Raw genomic sequence first — 14862 nt, 5'->3', positions numbered from 1 at the left:
TTCAATTTATATACCGCCCTTCAGGACAACTTAATACCCACTCAGAGCAGTTTACAAAGTATGTTATAATTATCCCCACAACAATCACCCTGTGAGGTAGGTGGGGCTGAAAGAGCTCTGAAAGAGCTGTGACTAGCCCAAGGTCACCCAGCTGGCTTCAAGTGGAGGAGTGGGGAATCAAACCTGGTTCTCCAGATTAGAGTCCTGCCGCTCTTAACCACTACACCAAACTGGCTCAAGAAGGAGGTACTATAGCAGTTCCAGGAGGTCAAGGCAAGCAAAGGGAAAAGTGAAATATTCAGCAGCACCAGAAAGATCTCCGAGGGAATTGAGAAGGGCAAAGAGAACCAGCAGCCTTTCGGCTGCACCCTGCCCTTCCTCACATTCTTGGTCACACTCCAGAAGATTTTTTTTTCAGCCACATAAGGAACAAACTCAGTGCCCGAGGAATGATGGAGCTACGGTTACCGCTTCCTGGCCAGCAGGCACTCGGCTTCACCTTCTGTGCCAAAGTCTTGTGCAAGCTCTGTTGACGATGACCAATACGAGAAGAAGATTGTTTCCCCTTTCTTTCAAAGAAGGTTTATTTTTAAGCTCTTACCTCACAGTCTGGACTCCAGAAGAAAAAAAGGTTATCACGCCCCTGCTGAATCTGGAGTTTTAAGGACTCATCCCTGAATACAAAAGCCATGCGTTTGATGCCCTCTGGAGAAAGGTCACCTGCTGGGGAGATTTTCTTCAGGAGAAACTACAGATTTCTTGCTATGCTCGCAAGATAGTTGGCCACTTTCATGGACATAGCAGTTGAAGCACAGGTCTTCCTGCCCAGGCCATCTATCTTCCCGCCTACTCTTGGCCCCAATGGTCATGTGTGTTCTTGAAACAGTCCCGGGGGCACTATTTGGTCTGTTGGTAAACCTGCATGTATCCCAGGGAACACTGGGAAGTCCCCAGGCATCACCCCCCAACTGTTTCAGGTTGGGAAAATGGTGCAGTTTGGAAGGCTGAAGTCCCTTCTCTACTCATGCTGTGGTCCTGAATCAGCCAGCCAGCCAGCCAAGTTTATTACAATACAAGATCAGTTCTAGAAAGTCAGCAATAATGGAAATAAGGATAAAAATGAAGCAAAAATAAAATAAAAAATGAAATAAAAAGTAGGGAGGGCACATGCCGTGTGACAAGTACAGAGCAGTGAACGTGGATTGTGGTGGGGACAGAGAGATAATACTTCCCTCTGACAAAGAAAGGAAGTTATTGATTCAAATTGAGGAGGACCTGTAAGATGAACCAAACTGTGTTACGTCTGATGCAGGCTGAGGACCACAGACCCAACCTATGTATTCTGTAATGTGTGAATCCGCAGTTAGCTAGGGCAAGGCTCGGCGGAAGAGCATCTGCATGCTATGCCGAAAGTCCCAGGTTCAATTCCTGTGAAAGACTTCTGCCTGAGGCCCTGAAGAGCCGTTGCCAGTCTGGAGTAGAAAATATTGACCCTGATGGACTGAATGTCTGATTCGGTACAAGGCAGCTTCACGTGTTCATTTCTGAAGAGGGGTTCCCTAACTCTGCTACCAGCGCCACAGGCGGTAGAGAACTGAGTGGGAAGGCATAACTCTTCCCCTTGGGAATGCATGGTCAGGTGCGCATCCCTGAAGGGAGAGCACTTGCAAACCTAAAAGATAATGCAAGAATTTTCCAAATCAAAGCTCTGTGGGGGCACAAAACCTGTCCGTATGTCTCACTGAGGCCATTGATTGACATGTGCGACATGCCAGATTGTTGGCCCCAAACCAAGGGAGTTACCTCTCTTAGAATATAGACGTACACCTTTCCCCTCTCTCTCCCTTCGCTGAAATACATGGGTGCTCCAACCAAGAGAATATCGGTGACCCCGTCGCCATTAACATCTGCAGAACTGATTTCACTTCCAAAATAGGCGCCAATCTGAAACAGAAAGAAACGGGGGTGGGGGGAGAATATGTATATGGAATGAGCTGTGATCCTATATTTTTATCTGCCTCCAAGAAGTTAGTGGCATCTGGAATGACAGGAATTTCTAAAAGAAGCAATTTATCATCTCCTTGTCTAGACATCTCTCCCGGGAAAAAAATTACAGATTAAAACCTTTGATCCTAGAAGATTAAGGATCATATTTGTTTCCTCTCCGTTTGACGTTACTTTCTTCTGACTGGTCACATTTTTGCTCAACGTCTACGGCCAGGATTCATTTATTTACACTGGGATTTGCGCGTATTTGTATCAAGTTAAGGACAATCTACCAGCCCACAGATTCTTGGCTGGTTTCCAGAGCGACATTCCTGCGCGGACAAAATTGCGTCTCGAGATGATCTGGAATTGCTGTTGGGTGACTGGAAGTCTCACGTGGCTTGCTCAAGTTTCTCTTCTCAAAAATCAAAAACTGCATCTGACAGGTAGCCGGTTTAAGGCCAGCAAAAGGGATTGCTTTCTCACAGGGGTCATTTCGCAGAAAAAGGGCTGGAGGAACTCGTTAGCATAACTCGTTAGCATATGCCACGCCCCTTGCCACCACCGGAAGCGTGTCATTAACATAACTGATTTACGTATGCCACACACCCCTGACATCACCTATCCTGACTGTTTTGGACCCAATCCTGGCCATTTGGGCCAAAATTGGGCCCAAAATGGCAAAAAGGGGCTGAAAATGGCTGAAAAGGGGCCCAAAATGGTCAGGATCGGGCCGCTGATGAGCGCGAGAGTGATCCACCACCCATCAGAGGCCCAATCCAGGCTGTTTCGGCCCCAATCCAGGTCGAAACGGGCCCAAAATGGCCAAGAGTCAGGTTGGTGGGACCACCTGGGCCGTTTCCAGACGGCCCCCCCGCCTCGCGAAACGTCGCGCGTCGTTGCGCAGAAAATGCGAAATATCGCGTTTTCTCGCGCGAGTTTTGCACGACATCGCGCAAAACTCGCGCGAGAAAACGCGATATTTCGCGTTTTCTGCGCGACAACGCGCGACGTTTCGCGAGGCGGGGGGCCGTCTGGAAACGGCCCTGACATGTGACCTCTTTGGGAACTGCTGGAACTGCGTTCCTGCGAGTTCCCCCTCGAAATGAGCCCTGCTTTCTCACAACATGAACATTTAGTTATGGAAACCACTACCCCCATTGATGGCCATATTTTACCACTCTGTGCACGGTAGACAGAGCTTTCTTGCGTTCTTCTTCAAATATGCAGAAAGATCATTCCTAGAGTCATGGGATCAGTGCAGAAAAACAGCCTTGCAAGTTGGGGGGCTCGAGTGCAGAAGGACAAGGGGGTGAAATTGCCACTGCTTTCTCTTTCAAAAGCACTGTTCCCCTGAGGAAAGGAATCAGTTTCATCCCCTGGGCCCTCCTCACTCCAGCCCACCAACCCATACAGCTATCTTTTGGCATGGATTCTGTGACCCTTGGAATGGACTTTCTGGGGACTGAAAGGGGACTGAAAGAAACTCAACACCATGGAGGGTTGAATATGAGTCAATGGCTTTTTAAAAAGTTTCAGTGCTTACTTGGAAAATCAGTGGCTGTAATTACACATTTATCCCCAGCCTACGGAACTCATTGCCATTTCAGAAACTTGCCTACATCTGTTTAAGCTTAACTCCGCAGTCATAAAATAGACCTTTTTTTAGAGATTCTCTGGGTGCCAAATTCTGTGCTCTGCTTGTAAATTTGGTGGAAGCACAGACGCACTCTTCGAAGGCACTACTTGTAAAACGAAATTCTCCATCTTTTACGGCACCAGCAGAACGATTAAGATATTCTGCTACCTTGCAAACTACTAAACCATCTGGTAGCCCCACCCATCCACAAGCACCAGCCCTTCTTTACCTGTTCCCCTTTCAACGACTGGTGAATTGAGAGATTCCGGTCAGTATGCATTGTGAAAACAATCACTTTCCCTGTATGGTTAAACCGGGGGGCTCCCGCAACATAAATCCGGCCATGTCTCGTTGACACCACTGAGGTGACGGTGTAACCTGCAGCACACAAACAGAAACAGGTGTATGAGGCAGAAGGACTCGCCCACAGACAGAGAGGCTTTACTTTTATACCAAAAGACACTCCCCGTGATCCGAATTCTACCATCGGAATGAATTCTGCAGATTGATAATGTATCTGCCTGTTTTGGACAAAGAACGCCATTTGAGATAGCTTTGTAACGATGGGCAAAACGGGGCGGGCAGGAAGGAAGTCATGAGCCCATGAGCTGTGAGATTGATTGATATTTTGATCCAGTTCCGAAACAGGTAAGAGCTAAAACAGAACAAGATTAAAGAAGGTTGGTAGAAACAAAGGAACAAGTTTTCGGGTTATGTAGAGTTGTTCTACTCCCCAAGTTGGGGGGGACCAGCATAACTTGCAAACTCGCCGAACATACAGATGGTCTACAGAAAGGAGCTCTTGTTTTTGGTCACAGTCCAGTGCAGAAGCTCCATTCATGGAACCCAACAGAACTGGTTCTGCGGCGATGAGCCAGAGGCCACATCTCCCTAAGCAACTGTACAGCAGGCACTACTGTACCATGTGGTATAGGTACCAATTGGAAAAGGTGGCTCCTTGCCCGGCATTTTCTCATGCCTATGCTTACCTAGGTAGGCTCCATGATTCTTCAGCTCCTCTGGAAATTCTTGGAGATAGGATTCTCGGTGGGGAACAACTTTGCCACTGCTTGTCTCCTTGAGCACTGCTCCGTTCCAGTCATAAGCACCTACGGCTCCAAGCAAAACCCCATCCTGCCCATGGTAAAAAGTAGTAGTGGTAGTCAATAAATAACAGCAACAACACAGAGACCAGGAATCAACCTGGCATTTGCAATTCCTAACATACCTGGATACGTGCAAGAGAGACTGTTTTCAACCCAACGTATGTATCATTATCATTATTGCTGTTAATTAGATATACATTGCATACTCTGACAGCAGAATTGATGACTTAGCAGTTGGGAGGAAGCATTACCAGACAAGAGAAAGGATTCTGCATACTTGGGCCATTTTCACACTGCTTACTGGCTACGGAACATCGCACCGAGCTCCTGGAACAACAGCGTCTTCCTGGCATGATTTCGCGTGAGAACTTCTCATGCGAAATCACACCAGGAAGATGCTGTTGTTCCGGGAGCTCGGTGTGATGTTCTGAGGCCGGTAAGCAGTGTGAAAACGGTCTTGGGGGTTCTCCAGGTATGCAGAATAATATCTGTTTGAAAGGCACCCCCAACAATCTAATGAGGACTAAACATGGTCATTGCCTTCTAAGAGTCACAGAATATTGAGCATGGTTGAGCAAAGGGGTGCGGGGTAGCCTGCTCAAACACTTACTAGCTTATAGTATTTTGGTTAGGGTTATGGGATGTGCACCATGAAGTATACATTCAACACTATTGATTTAAGATGCTTTAAACTGTTAAAAGCTCCAGCCACTTTGTAGCTTCAAAGAGGCCCAGCAGGGAGATTAATTAGGATTAATTATGTTTAAAGCCTTTCCTCCAATCCTAATTATTTACATAAAAAGACATCCTGGAATTCTTTAAGATGTGAAAGGGGCAGGACCCCAAACAGTATCCTGGACAGTGTGTGACATGAAGTATGCATTCCCCAACACCAACTCTACCCCCCTCCCCAAATTTTCACACCCCTTCCTGCACTGTACCCCTTAAGGTCAAGTTCTGAGTTTAAGGAACAGCTTTCTACCCACCTAGATCCAAACTTCAGCAGTCCGGGCAATTTTGCTGTAGAACCAGAGAGCGGCAAGATTTAGGGCTAGCTGTGTCGGAAGCAGTTCCTTTAGTCCTGAAGTCTACACCATTAGTGTGTAACTCTGCTGATTGGTAAACACCCTTATCATGTCTGCTGAAGCATTCTCCCCTCCATCTCCATCCCTCCTTTGACCTCTGTGAATTCTAAGGCAAGAGCCAGAACAACTACCAGATGAGAAAGTTTCAAAATGTTACCCTTAGTCTTCCAGTTCAGATTAGTGGTTACTAAAAAATGGGATATTTGGGCTTTTGATTACCTAATGACTGAATGCATGTATCCAGTAACAAGAGATTAATGTTAAGAGCTGTTAGAATTGATTAGTTTCATGTGGGTAGCCATGTTGATCTGTAAAAGAAGAGCAAGATTTGGGTCCAGTAGCACCAAGCTGATCTTTAATTTGTTACTGGCCCTAAATCTTGCTCTAGAATTTAGTAATAATTGGGGTGGGTGGATTTGGAACTTTTACTTAAATGTTTTCAAATGTCTTATTCTCTCTCTCTCTCTTGCACTCTCTCAGACGTTCTAAAGGAAAATGACATGTACAACTTTTCTATCGCCTGGTAAGATTTGCAGAAATCTTGAGGATTACAGGAAATTAATCGGAGGACAAACAAGGATTTCAAGAAAATTAGGAGGATGCTTCTAGCTATTCTCTGACTGTCCCATACAATTAATTTCCCTCTGCAGGAATTTCCCTTGACATTTATTCATTGGCATTGCATTTGATACGGTCACCCACAACAGTTCCGCACATTTTACTATAATCTGTGTTTTAGTGATACTTAGGAAAGTATCCAGTATTTAAAAAGGCTTTGGGCATGTGGAAGGAAACCTTTGCCAAGTCGGCAAGTGAAATATTCTAAGACCTGCCAACTACTCCAGACTTGTCAGATTTGGCAGGACAACTTTGAAGAAGAAAAAAATTCTTGTCCTTGTGGAAGTAGCAAAGTAAATCACTTTCAGTTCAAAGCTTCTGGGCCAAGCAGGACCCAGCAGCAGCAGCGGAATCATCACTTTTCCTTCCAGGACAGGGTTCCTCTGCACCTTTGACAGCAGAAAGGCTGACAGATATTCAACAGATTTGTCCTTGTCAAGCACAGGGGGTCTAAGGATCAAGCTGGACCCGCTGAGTGTCTTCAAGCCGTAGACAAAATAGACATTTTGTACTATTGCAGTAAAAAGTGGGTATGAGTTTCTTTAAAATCCCATTCAGACTCTTTCTGGAATGTGCATTTTATTCCCTCATTCTGTTTATAGTCAAAGGCAGAATACAACCAGCAAGAGTCACATACATTGAGAATTCAAGATCCAGAGCCAGTCCAAGATTTCGGGGGCAAGCTGTGGTCGCAAACCATTCCTGTCATTTAATAGACCGTCACTCAACCTGCCGCCTTACCCAATCTTGCTTTAGTGCTGGCCCTGGAAAGCCGTGGCTGCGCTGGCATTTTGTCAGGCACAAACCTGGCCCAAAAGTACGGCTCCCAGCTCAATTTTCAGACAACACATTCCCAAAAATAAACGAGAGAAGCATTTTTCAGGATCACTTTCCATAAAGAACATATTTGAGAGTTTCTGGGAATTTCTGGAGCATCGCTCTGGGCTTTTCTTTCCAATTGCATCAGGAAATTAACTCTCCCAGCCCACAAAGAAGTTGAAAATTTTGAGTGGCCTCCAGCTCTTGATATATGAATAATCCAGGTATCTTCTCTTACCATACATGGGCTTTCTGATGGAGTCATACATTAAAAACCAAAAGGTTTCCAGGCTCACAAACATCAACCACATGCCAAAGACTCATGAATCAAAGGCGGAAAAGAGAAAAACAAAAGCATTCTTCACTCACTTCCACAATGTGTGATGAAAATCCTGTCTGGGACATTTCAAGGCCAAAGGATATTTCATTCTTGTTGGTGCCTAGAAACAACAAAGAGGCATTAAAATTTTTATTAGGCACACTTAGGGGGAAAGGGTCAGCTACTGCATGGAGAAGGAAAGAATGAACCTTCCTTAATAATTTGGGGGTATTAATGGCACAATCTTAAGGAAAATCTGCAAAATATAGCATGGCATATTGGGCAGAGTTTTGGACTAGGATGTGGGAGACCTGGGTTCGAATCGCTACTCAGCCATGGAAGCTCGTTAGGTAGCCTTGGGAAAGTCACTCTCTCAGTCTAACCTACTCACAAGGTTGTTGTGTGAGAATAGAATGGAGGGTGAACAAAGTTGTATGCTGTCTTACGTGCATACTGGGGAGAAAGGTGGCACAGACACACATACATTAAGTCCCAGGCCCATTAATTGGGAGCAATGCTGGCAGAAAGCCCAGATGTCACTCCAACAGTGGCAAAGCTACACTGGTGTAAGGACTAGAAATGGGCAGTGCTAGGGCAGGCTGGGGGAGCAGCATCCCAAGTCCTCCAGCCCATGTCCCCCCTTCAATGAGATGTGAAGTCATGCTAGCACAAACACTAGTGGAAGGAGAAACTTAAGAAAAAACAAAACAGCTTCCCCTACACAGAGAGATGCTGGCCTGGCACCCTGGATGCTTTGTAGCCACAGTGTAGCTTACAGATACCATTTGCAGCCACCCACAGCTCTCCCTTTACAGGTAAGCAAGGGAGGGGGATCCCCCGTCTCACCACGGACTGAAACCATTGCCCCAGCCTCCCCCCGTCACATTCACCTCCTGGCTGTCAGCTCAACAGCCCTCCCTCTTTCAATAACCATTGGGCCTGTCTGGGGTGGTGGCAGGGTAATCCTGCACCGTGCAGAAAATGTGTGCGTAGCAACAATACACGGGTGCAATGTCATGCTGGGGTAACCCCCCACTGCAAGGCCGTTTTCACATTGCTTACCAGCCACGGAACATCGCTCTCAGCTCCTGGAACAACAGCGTCTTCCTGGTGCAAAATTGTGCCAGGAAGACGCTGTCGTTCTGGGAGTTCGGCGCGATGTTCCGTGGCTGGAAAGCAATGCGAAAGTGGCCCAAGTGACGGAAACGGTAAGCACAGCCCCATTTGGGGGTGACTACCAGTCACTCCAAACACGACCCTACAGGTCTTTCTGGATCAGAGCTGCTGGGAGCAGCCCCAACACAAACTGCAGACAGAGTCCCACTGTAACTCGGTACAAGGGATGGCTAAGTGTCCAGCTCATCTGCTCCCCCCTCCAGCATGTAAAGTTGCCAGCAAATTCCTGGAGATTTGGGATGGAGCCTGGGGAAGGCAAAGTTTGGGGGGGGGGGAGCAGGGATAATGCCATAGACTCCATCTTCTAAAGCAGCTATTCTCCCCAGGGGAAATCATCTCTATCATCCGGAGATGCATTGTAAATCTAGGAGGTCTCCAGGAGGTTGGAAACCCTATTTGCAGGTCACTTGGCAGAGGAGGCCCCTCCAAATTGGCAAATTTATATCTCTGAAGGAGGGCGGGAAATCTGATTAATCAGACTTAATATGATTTCTTTTAAGAGCTGGAACAAACTTGCACTTAATTCACACCCCATCTCTTCCAAGGAGGGAATTCTGGCACGTGCATGGAATTTCACCACCTGCAGTGGCTTCTTCATTCTTTCCAGTGGAAGAAGGCCAGTCCCTCTGCTCACTGCAACGGAATGCATGAGGACACCAGCATGTGTGTAAGGGATCTATGTGTGTGTCTGTGCACACATAAATCTCTGGATTTGGGCAACTTCTGGAATGCACATTGGGACCTTAAAGCCACATTTCTGAGAAACCGAGTTAGTAATCTTCATTCTAAGATACAATCCTCCCACGTTAAGTATTCTAAAATTCCACTGAATTCACTAAGAGATAGGGCCATTGATTAATTCTCCCACTGAAACAAATAAGCCTACAGGTGCTTTAATCAAGATAGATCTGAAATGTATGTTTATGTTTATATTATTAGCACCTGACCCCTATCTCGATTCCCCAGCATCCAGAAACAGAATCTTTCAGATATCCTTCTTCCTAGAGCTTTTTTTCTGGGAAAAGAGGTGGTGGAACTCAGTGGGTTGCCCTTGGAGAAAATGGTCACATGGCTGGTGGCCCCGCCCCCTGATCTCCAGACAGAGGGGAGTTTAGATAGCCCTCCTTGCCTCCATGCGGTGTGGAGGGCAATCTAAACTCCCCTCTGTCTGGAGATCAGGGGGCGGGGCCACCAGCCATGTGACAATTTTCAAGAGGTTCCGGAACTCCATTCCACCGCGTTCCAGCTGAAAAAAAGCCCTGCTTCTTCCTCTGGAGGTCTACAGCAAAATACCTCCAATGGACAATCGAGACCAAATCTAGCTTTATTCATGCGCAGATACATTTGACTACTAGTTACATCTTGGGTTGCTGGCACTCCCACCCGCTCTGCTCAGTTCCTGTCCCTCAGTTGCAAGAAGGAAGCCAGCCCTTCAATGGCCTAACACTGCTTGTCAATCCGCACTGTGCAAGTAGTGTGGTACAGAGCATGCACTGTACCATGATACGTGTAAGGAACCTCCCAATGAACTAGGCTTGCCAGCTTCCAGGTGGTGGCTGGAGATCTCTTGGAATTACAACTGATCCCCAAGCCAACAGAGATCAGTTCCCCTGGAGAAAATGACTGCTTTGGAGCCTGGACTCTATGGCATTATACACAGCTGAGTTCCCTCCCCAAATCCCACCCTCTCCAAGTTCCTCTCCTCAAATCTCCAGGAATTTCTCAACCTGGAGCTGGCAACCCTACAGTGAACAGTGTTAGGTCCACTGGCAGCCCTACCCCACACTTCTCTCTCTCGACCATTGATGCCCAGAAGGCCTTATGGAGTTGCCCCCACCTCTGCTGCCACTGCCTAGTGGCTACCCCATGCCTATAGCTCCTGTGAAATCTAGCCATCCACAGGACTCAGCTAGGCCTTCCTAACAAAGCAGGGCAAACAAACCGGAGCAGCAGATGGCCCTGGGAGAGACAGACTTCAAGACTGCTCACCTTCCAAACTGAAAATCCTTTCTCCAAGAGCGTCGACGATATCTTTCAGAGCAGCTTCATCGGTGACGTTGAAGAAATGCTTCTCATCAGGATCGCTCGCTATAAATTTTATTTCTTTCAGAAAGGCTTCGGGATTGATTCCCCTTCTATTGTAGTAACCAAGAACCTGCGTTTGGAAAGCAGAAATCTAAGCCTCAGGATTTTCCTGCTGAATAAAACACATTTATCGAAAACATGCAAGGAGGGACGGGGCTTTCCAGTGCAAACCGTCACAGGATCTGATGCCCAACCAGCTGCAGTGTCCCAACCCCACTGTAGGGTGCATCTAAGCATGTATCTGATGGACAGCTACACTAGGGTCTCAGGCAGAGAATTTCTCCCAGCTTAGTTACTTAAAGCAAAACCCAGAACGAAATCTATATAACACCTTTTATGAGGACCGACCAAATTGACACTAACGACCGACCAAATTGACACTGAGAGCCAGTTTGGTGTAGTGGTTAAGAGCACGGGACTCTAATCTGGAGAGCCGGGTTTGATTCCCCACTTCTCCACCTGAAGCCAGCTGGGTGACCTTGAGCTAGTCGCAGTTCTCTGGAGCTCTCTCAGCCCCACCCACCTCACAGGGAGATTATTGTTGTGGGGATAATAATGACATGCTTTGTAAACTGCTCTGAGTGGGCATTAAGTTGTCCTGAAGGGCGGTATATAAATCGAATGTTATTATTATAACATTGTGCAAGCTTTGGAGAATGACAGAACTCTTCATCAGGAGGAATGCCACAAAATTTAGAAAGATGGAAGGGTGGGAATCAGATTCTTCAGGCCATTCTGCATGGATCAACTCCATGTTAAAGCACTTGTGTGCCCACTCTCAGCCTGTTTCCTTGGGGGTCCTGTCAGATGTCTGCTGCAAGTTCCATGCTGAAACTCGATTCTCAGGCACACGTGGGGTGATTTGGACTGGGACTGCACTGCACAGGGAGAGGAGACTTAGCCCTTTCCTGAACAATAACCCAGGGGGGGGCACTATTTGCCCTGCTGCGGAAACTTATATGCGCTGATGGGTTACATGTAGGTTTCTTCGGTGAGGCAAGCAGCAGCTCTCTGGGGCCATTTCAGGTTGGGAAAACACTGCAGGGAGGGACGGTTTAAGGGCCCTCTGCCTGCAGCATGTTCTTGACCCGAATCAGACCCCCATTGGCTGGGGAATTAAGCTTCAGCATAGAACTCCCAGTGCATGCCTGACAAGACATGTGGAGACGGGACAGAGGCAGACATGAGAACCATGCAGCAGGTAGTGAGGCCCCCAATCTGAGATCCTGCTGCACAGACTTGCCAGCGACTGAACCTGGGGCTGATACACGGAGCACTGGAGTTGCTGTTCCAGCCCAGGTATGCAAGCCATTTGCCTGGGGCAGGCCTGTACTCAGGTGTGACCTGCAAAAAGATTTGGGGGCCAGTTAAACACATCCCCCCTCCGATCAGATGTGTGCCTCTCTCTTCCTTCTGGTCAGCAGATGGGTGTCTGGATAAGGTTGCCAGTTGTCCGGTTTTCACCCAGACAGTCTGGTATTTTCTTGGACTGTCCAGGAGAAATGTAATTAAAGCAGGAGTGTGGCTGGGGCGAGGAGCTTGCCTGGCAGAGGAGGAGAAAGTGGTCACGGGTCCAGCCAGCTAGCCCCTTTCCCTTCTCCGCCGCTCCTGTCCTGTCGAAGCCTGGCATTGTTGACTGCCTGAGCAGCCGGGCTCTAAGGGAGGAGCTGGCAGTGGCAGAAAGATGCCTTCCTGGACTGGAAGTGCATGGAGGAGCCCCATCGCCTGCTCACTCTGATCACCGCTATCAGCTCCAGTTGAATACATCACTGACGGTCTAGAGGCAGAAGAGGGAAGGAAACTCTCTGATCCGGAAAGGGTTAGGACACATGTCCTGCAGTTGCTAAGAAACCATCACGCTTTCTTTGGGGAACCGGGAAGTGGCTGTCAGGTCAGCAGTGGCAGTATATAACGAATGGCCTCAAGTCATGTCTGACTTATGGTTACCCCATCAAGGGGTTTTCAAGGGAAGAGATGAACAGAGATGGTTTGCCATTAACTGCCTCTCTGGATTTCCTTCCCATCCAAGAATTAACCAGAGTTGGTTCTGCTTAGCTTCTGAGATATGACAAAATCGAGCTGGCCTGGGCCATCCAGATCAGGGCACAGGGCACTATAGCCGACCACAAAGAACTTCTGCAGTCATAGTGCTCTAACTTGCCTTTCCTTGGAAGGTATCCTGGATGAGAAGAAATTTTACATTCCCCGCTACAAAACTGTGGGTGTGCAAAACCGCTTGCACGCCCACAACAAAACTGTGCTGTTGCAGAGTAGCAACAAGAGTGTCTTAATGCGTTCCAGAATCCCCAACAAAGCACAAAGATTCCATGTCAGGCACTCAGGAGTTACTCGGGGCCCAAATGCATGTAGGAAACATTCTCTGAAGATAAGAAGTTTAAAAGTCACCGAGGACAACCATTTCACCCGTGCATAGGCTAACCTGGACATTCATTTCAGTGTAATTCAAGCAAAAACAGACGCTCACACTCAAAAGTGACTTACTGCCACTGCGTATCTGGTGACGTTATCTTTCTCGCTATCTTCAATCACTTTTTCCAGATCTTGGCTGTCGTGAGACTCTCCATCTGTTATGACAATCATCACTTTCTTGGCTCCCTTCCGCCCACCTTTCTGGAATGCTTCTGAACTGAAATTCAAGAAACGCAGAAGTTTAAGTTAACACATCATTCCCCACTAGTTACCTGCAGGGCTTTTTTCTGGGAAAAGAGGTGGTGGAACTCAGGACTGCACAATGACATCACTTTGGGTCAGCTGGAATAAGGGGGGAGTTTTTAAAAGTTTAAATCACCCTTGGCGAAAATGGTCACATGGCTGGTGGCTCCGTCCCCTGATCTCCAGACAGAGGGGAGTTTAGATTGCCCTCTGTGTCATGGAGGGCAATCTGAACTCCCCTCTGTCTGGAGATCAGGGGGCACAGCCACCGGCCATGTGAACTTTTTCAAGAGGTGCCGGAACTCCGTTCCACCGTGTTCCAGCTGAAAAAAAGCCCTGGTTACCTGGCAGAGGAAATGCAAACGTCACTTGAAGAAGAGCTCCATAAAACTGGTTTGAATCATTGGTCTTGCTGTTTCTGGAGAGAATTTTTGAAAAGCTGCCATGTCCTTCTTCTCCTTGGGAATATATATGGAGGAATTAAAGGAAGAAGAGAGATAGCCAGAAACCCAGAACTCATTTGTTGGAATGAAATGAATGTTTATGCATTCTTTGCATGTGTAGCCAGCATTCTTCCGCCATGAAACTCAAGAGCCAGTGTGGTATAGTGGTTAGACTAGGATTTGAGAGATCCCTGTTCAAATCCTCCCGCTGCCACAGAAGCTTGCTGAGTAGCCTTGGGCCAATCACACACTCTCAGCCTAGCCTACATCACAGAGTTGTTGTGAGGATGAAGTGGAGGACAGGAGTACAACGTAAGCTGCTTTGAGTCCCCATAAAGAGAATGAATGAATGAATGAATGAATGAATGAATGAATGAATGAATGAATGAATGAATGAATGAATGAATGAATGAATGAATGAATAGTGGTGGGTGGGACTTCCCATGAGATCTCCCCTAGTTATCTTCTTCTGTTTTAATTTTTTAGAATTCTATTTGAAAGGAAATGTACAAATAGCAATAGAAAGTGCATAGAAACTGGGGACTTCCAGCTTGGGGATTCATGGAGGTCTAACGCAGCTCCATTTGTGGAGCTGACCGGACTGCCGTTTTAAGCGGCTGGCGGGGTGAAAATAGCCCGCGGCCGACTGCTCTCAGGCGGAGAGCAGGCAAAGAACGCTCAAGACCCTAGGGTGAGTTAGATCTCGGACGAGGGGGGGCTCTACATAACGGGTCCCCTCCCGATCCTTGAGGTCCCACCTTGCGACGGGTCGGCTACAATCTCTGCGGCAGTTTTGGGGCCAATTCGGCTGGCATAAGACCTACATACCCAAGCTTCGATTGGGGGAAGAAGTGGAAAGGAGAACTTGAAATCGAAACAGCGATTACAACCCGAGGAAAGTGAAGGGAAGGTA

At 47.4% G+C, this 14862-nt stretch overlaps 1 protein-coding gene across 1 annotated transcript in view; it reads right to left on the bottom strand.

Annotated features, from left to right (window-relative positions):
* Positions 1–14862, bottom strand: part of ITGA11 (integrin subunit alpha 11) — a 133022-nt gene that overhangs the window by 51323 nt on the left and 66837 nt on the right. The window contains exons 8-13 of the mRNA XM_055002535.1: positions 13336–13480; positions 10738–10903; positions 7623–7693; positions 4615–4759; positions 3855–4003; positions 1804–1944 (exon numbers count right to left, since the gene is read on the bottom strand). Coding sequence (XP_054858510.1) covers positions 1804–1944; positions 3855–4003; positions 4615–4759; positions 7623–7693; positions 10738–10903; positions 13336–13480 — 817 coding nt within the window. The remainder of the gene's footprint in view (positions 1–1803; positions 1945–3854; positions 4004–4614; positions 4760–7622; positions 7694–10737; positions 10904–13335; positions 13481–14862) is intronic.

The sequence above is a fragment of the Eublepharis macularius genome, chromosome 18, assembly GCF_028583425.1.
Source record: "Eublepharis macularius isolate TG4126 chromosome 18, MPM_Emac_v1.0, whole genome shotgun sequence".
In the NCBI taxonomy this organism is placed as follows: domain Eukaryota; kingdom Metazoa; phylum Chordata; class Lepidosauria; order Squamata; family Eublepharidae; genus Eublepharis; species Eublepharis macularius.
This window is presented reverse-complemented; position numbering and strand designations above follow the sequence as displayed.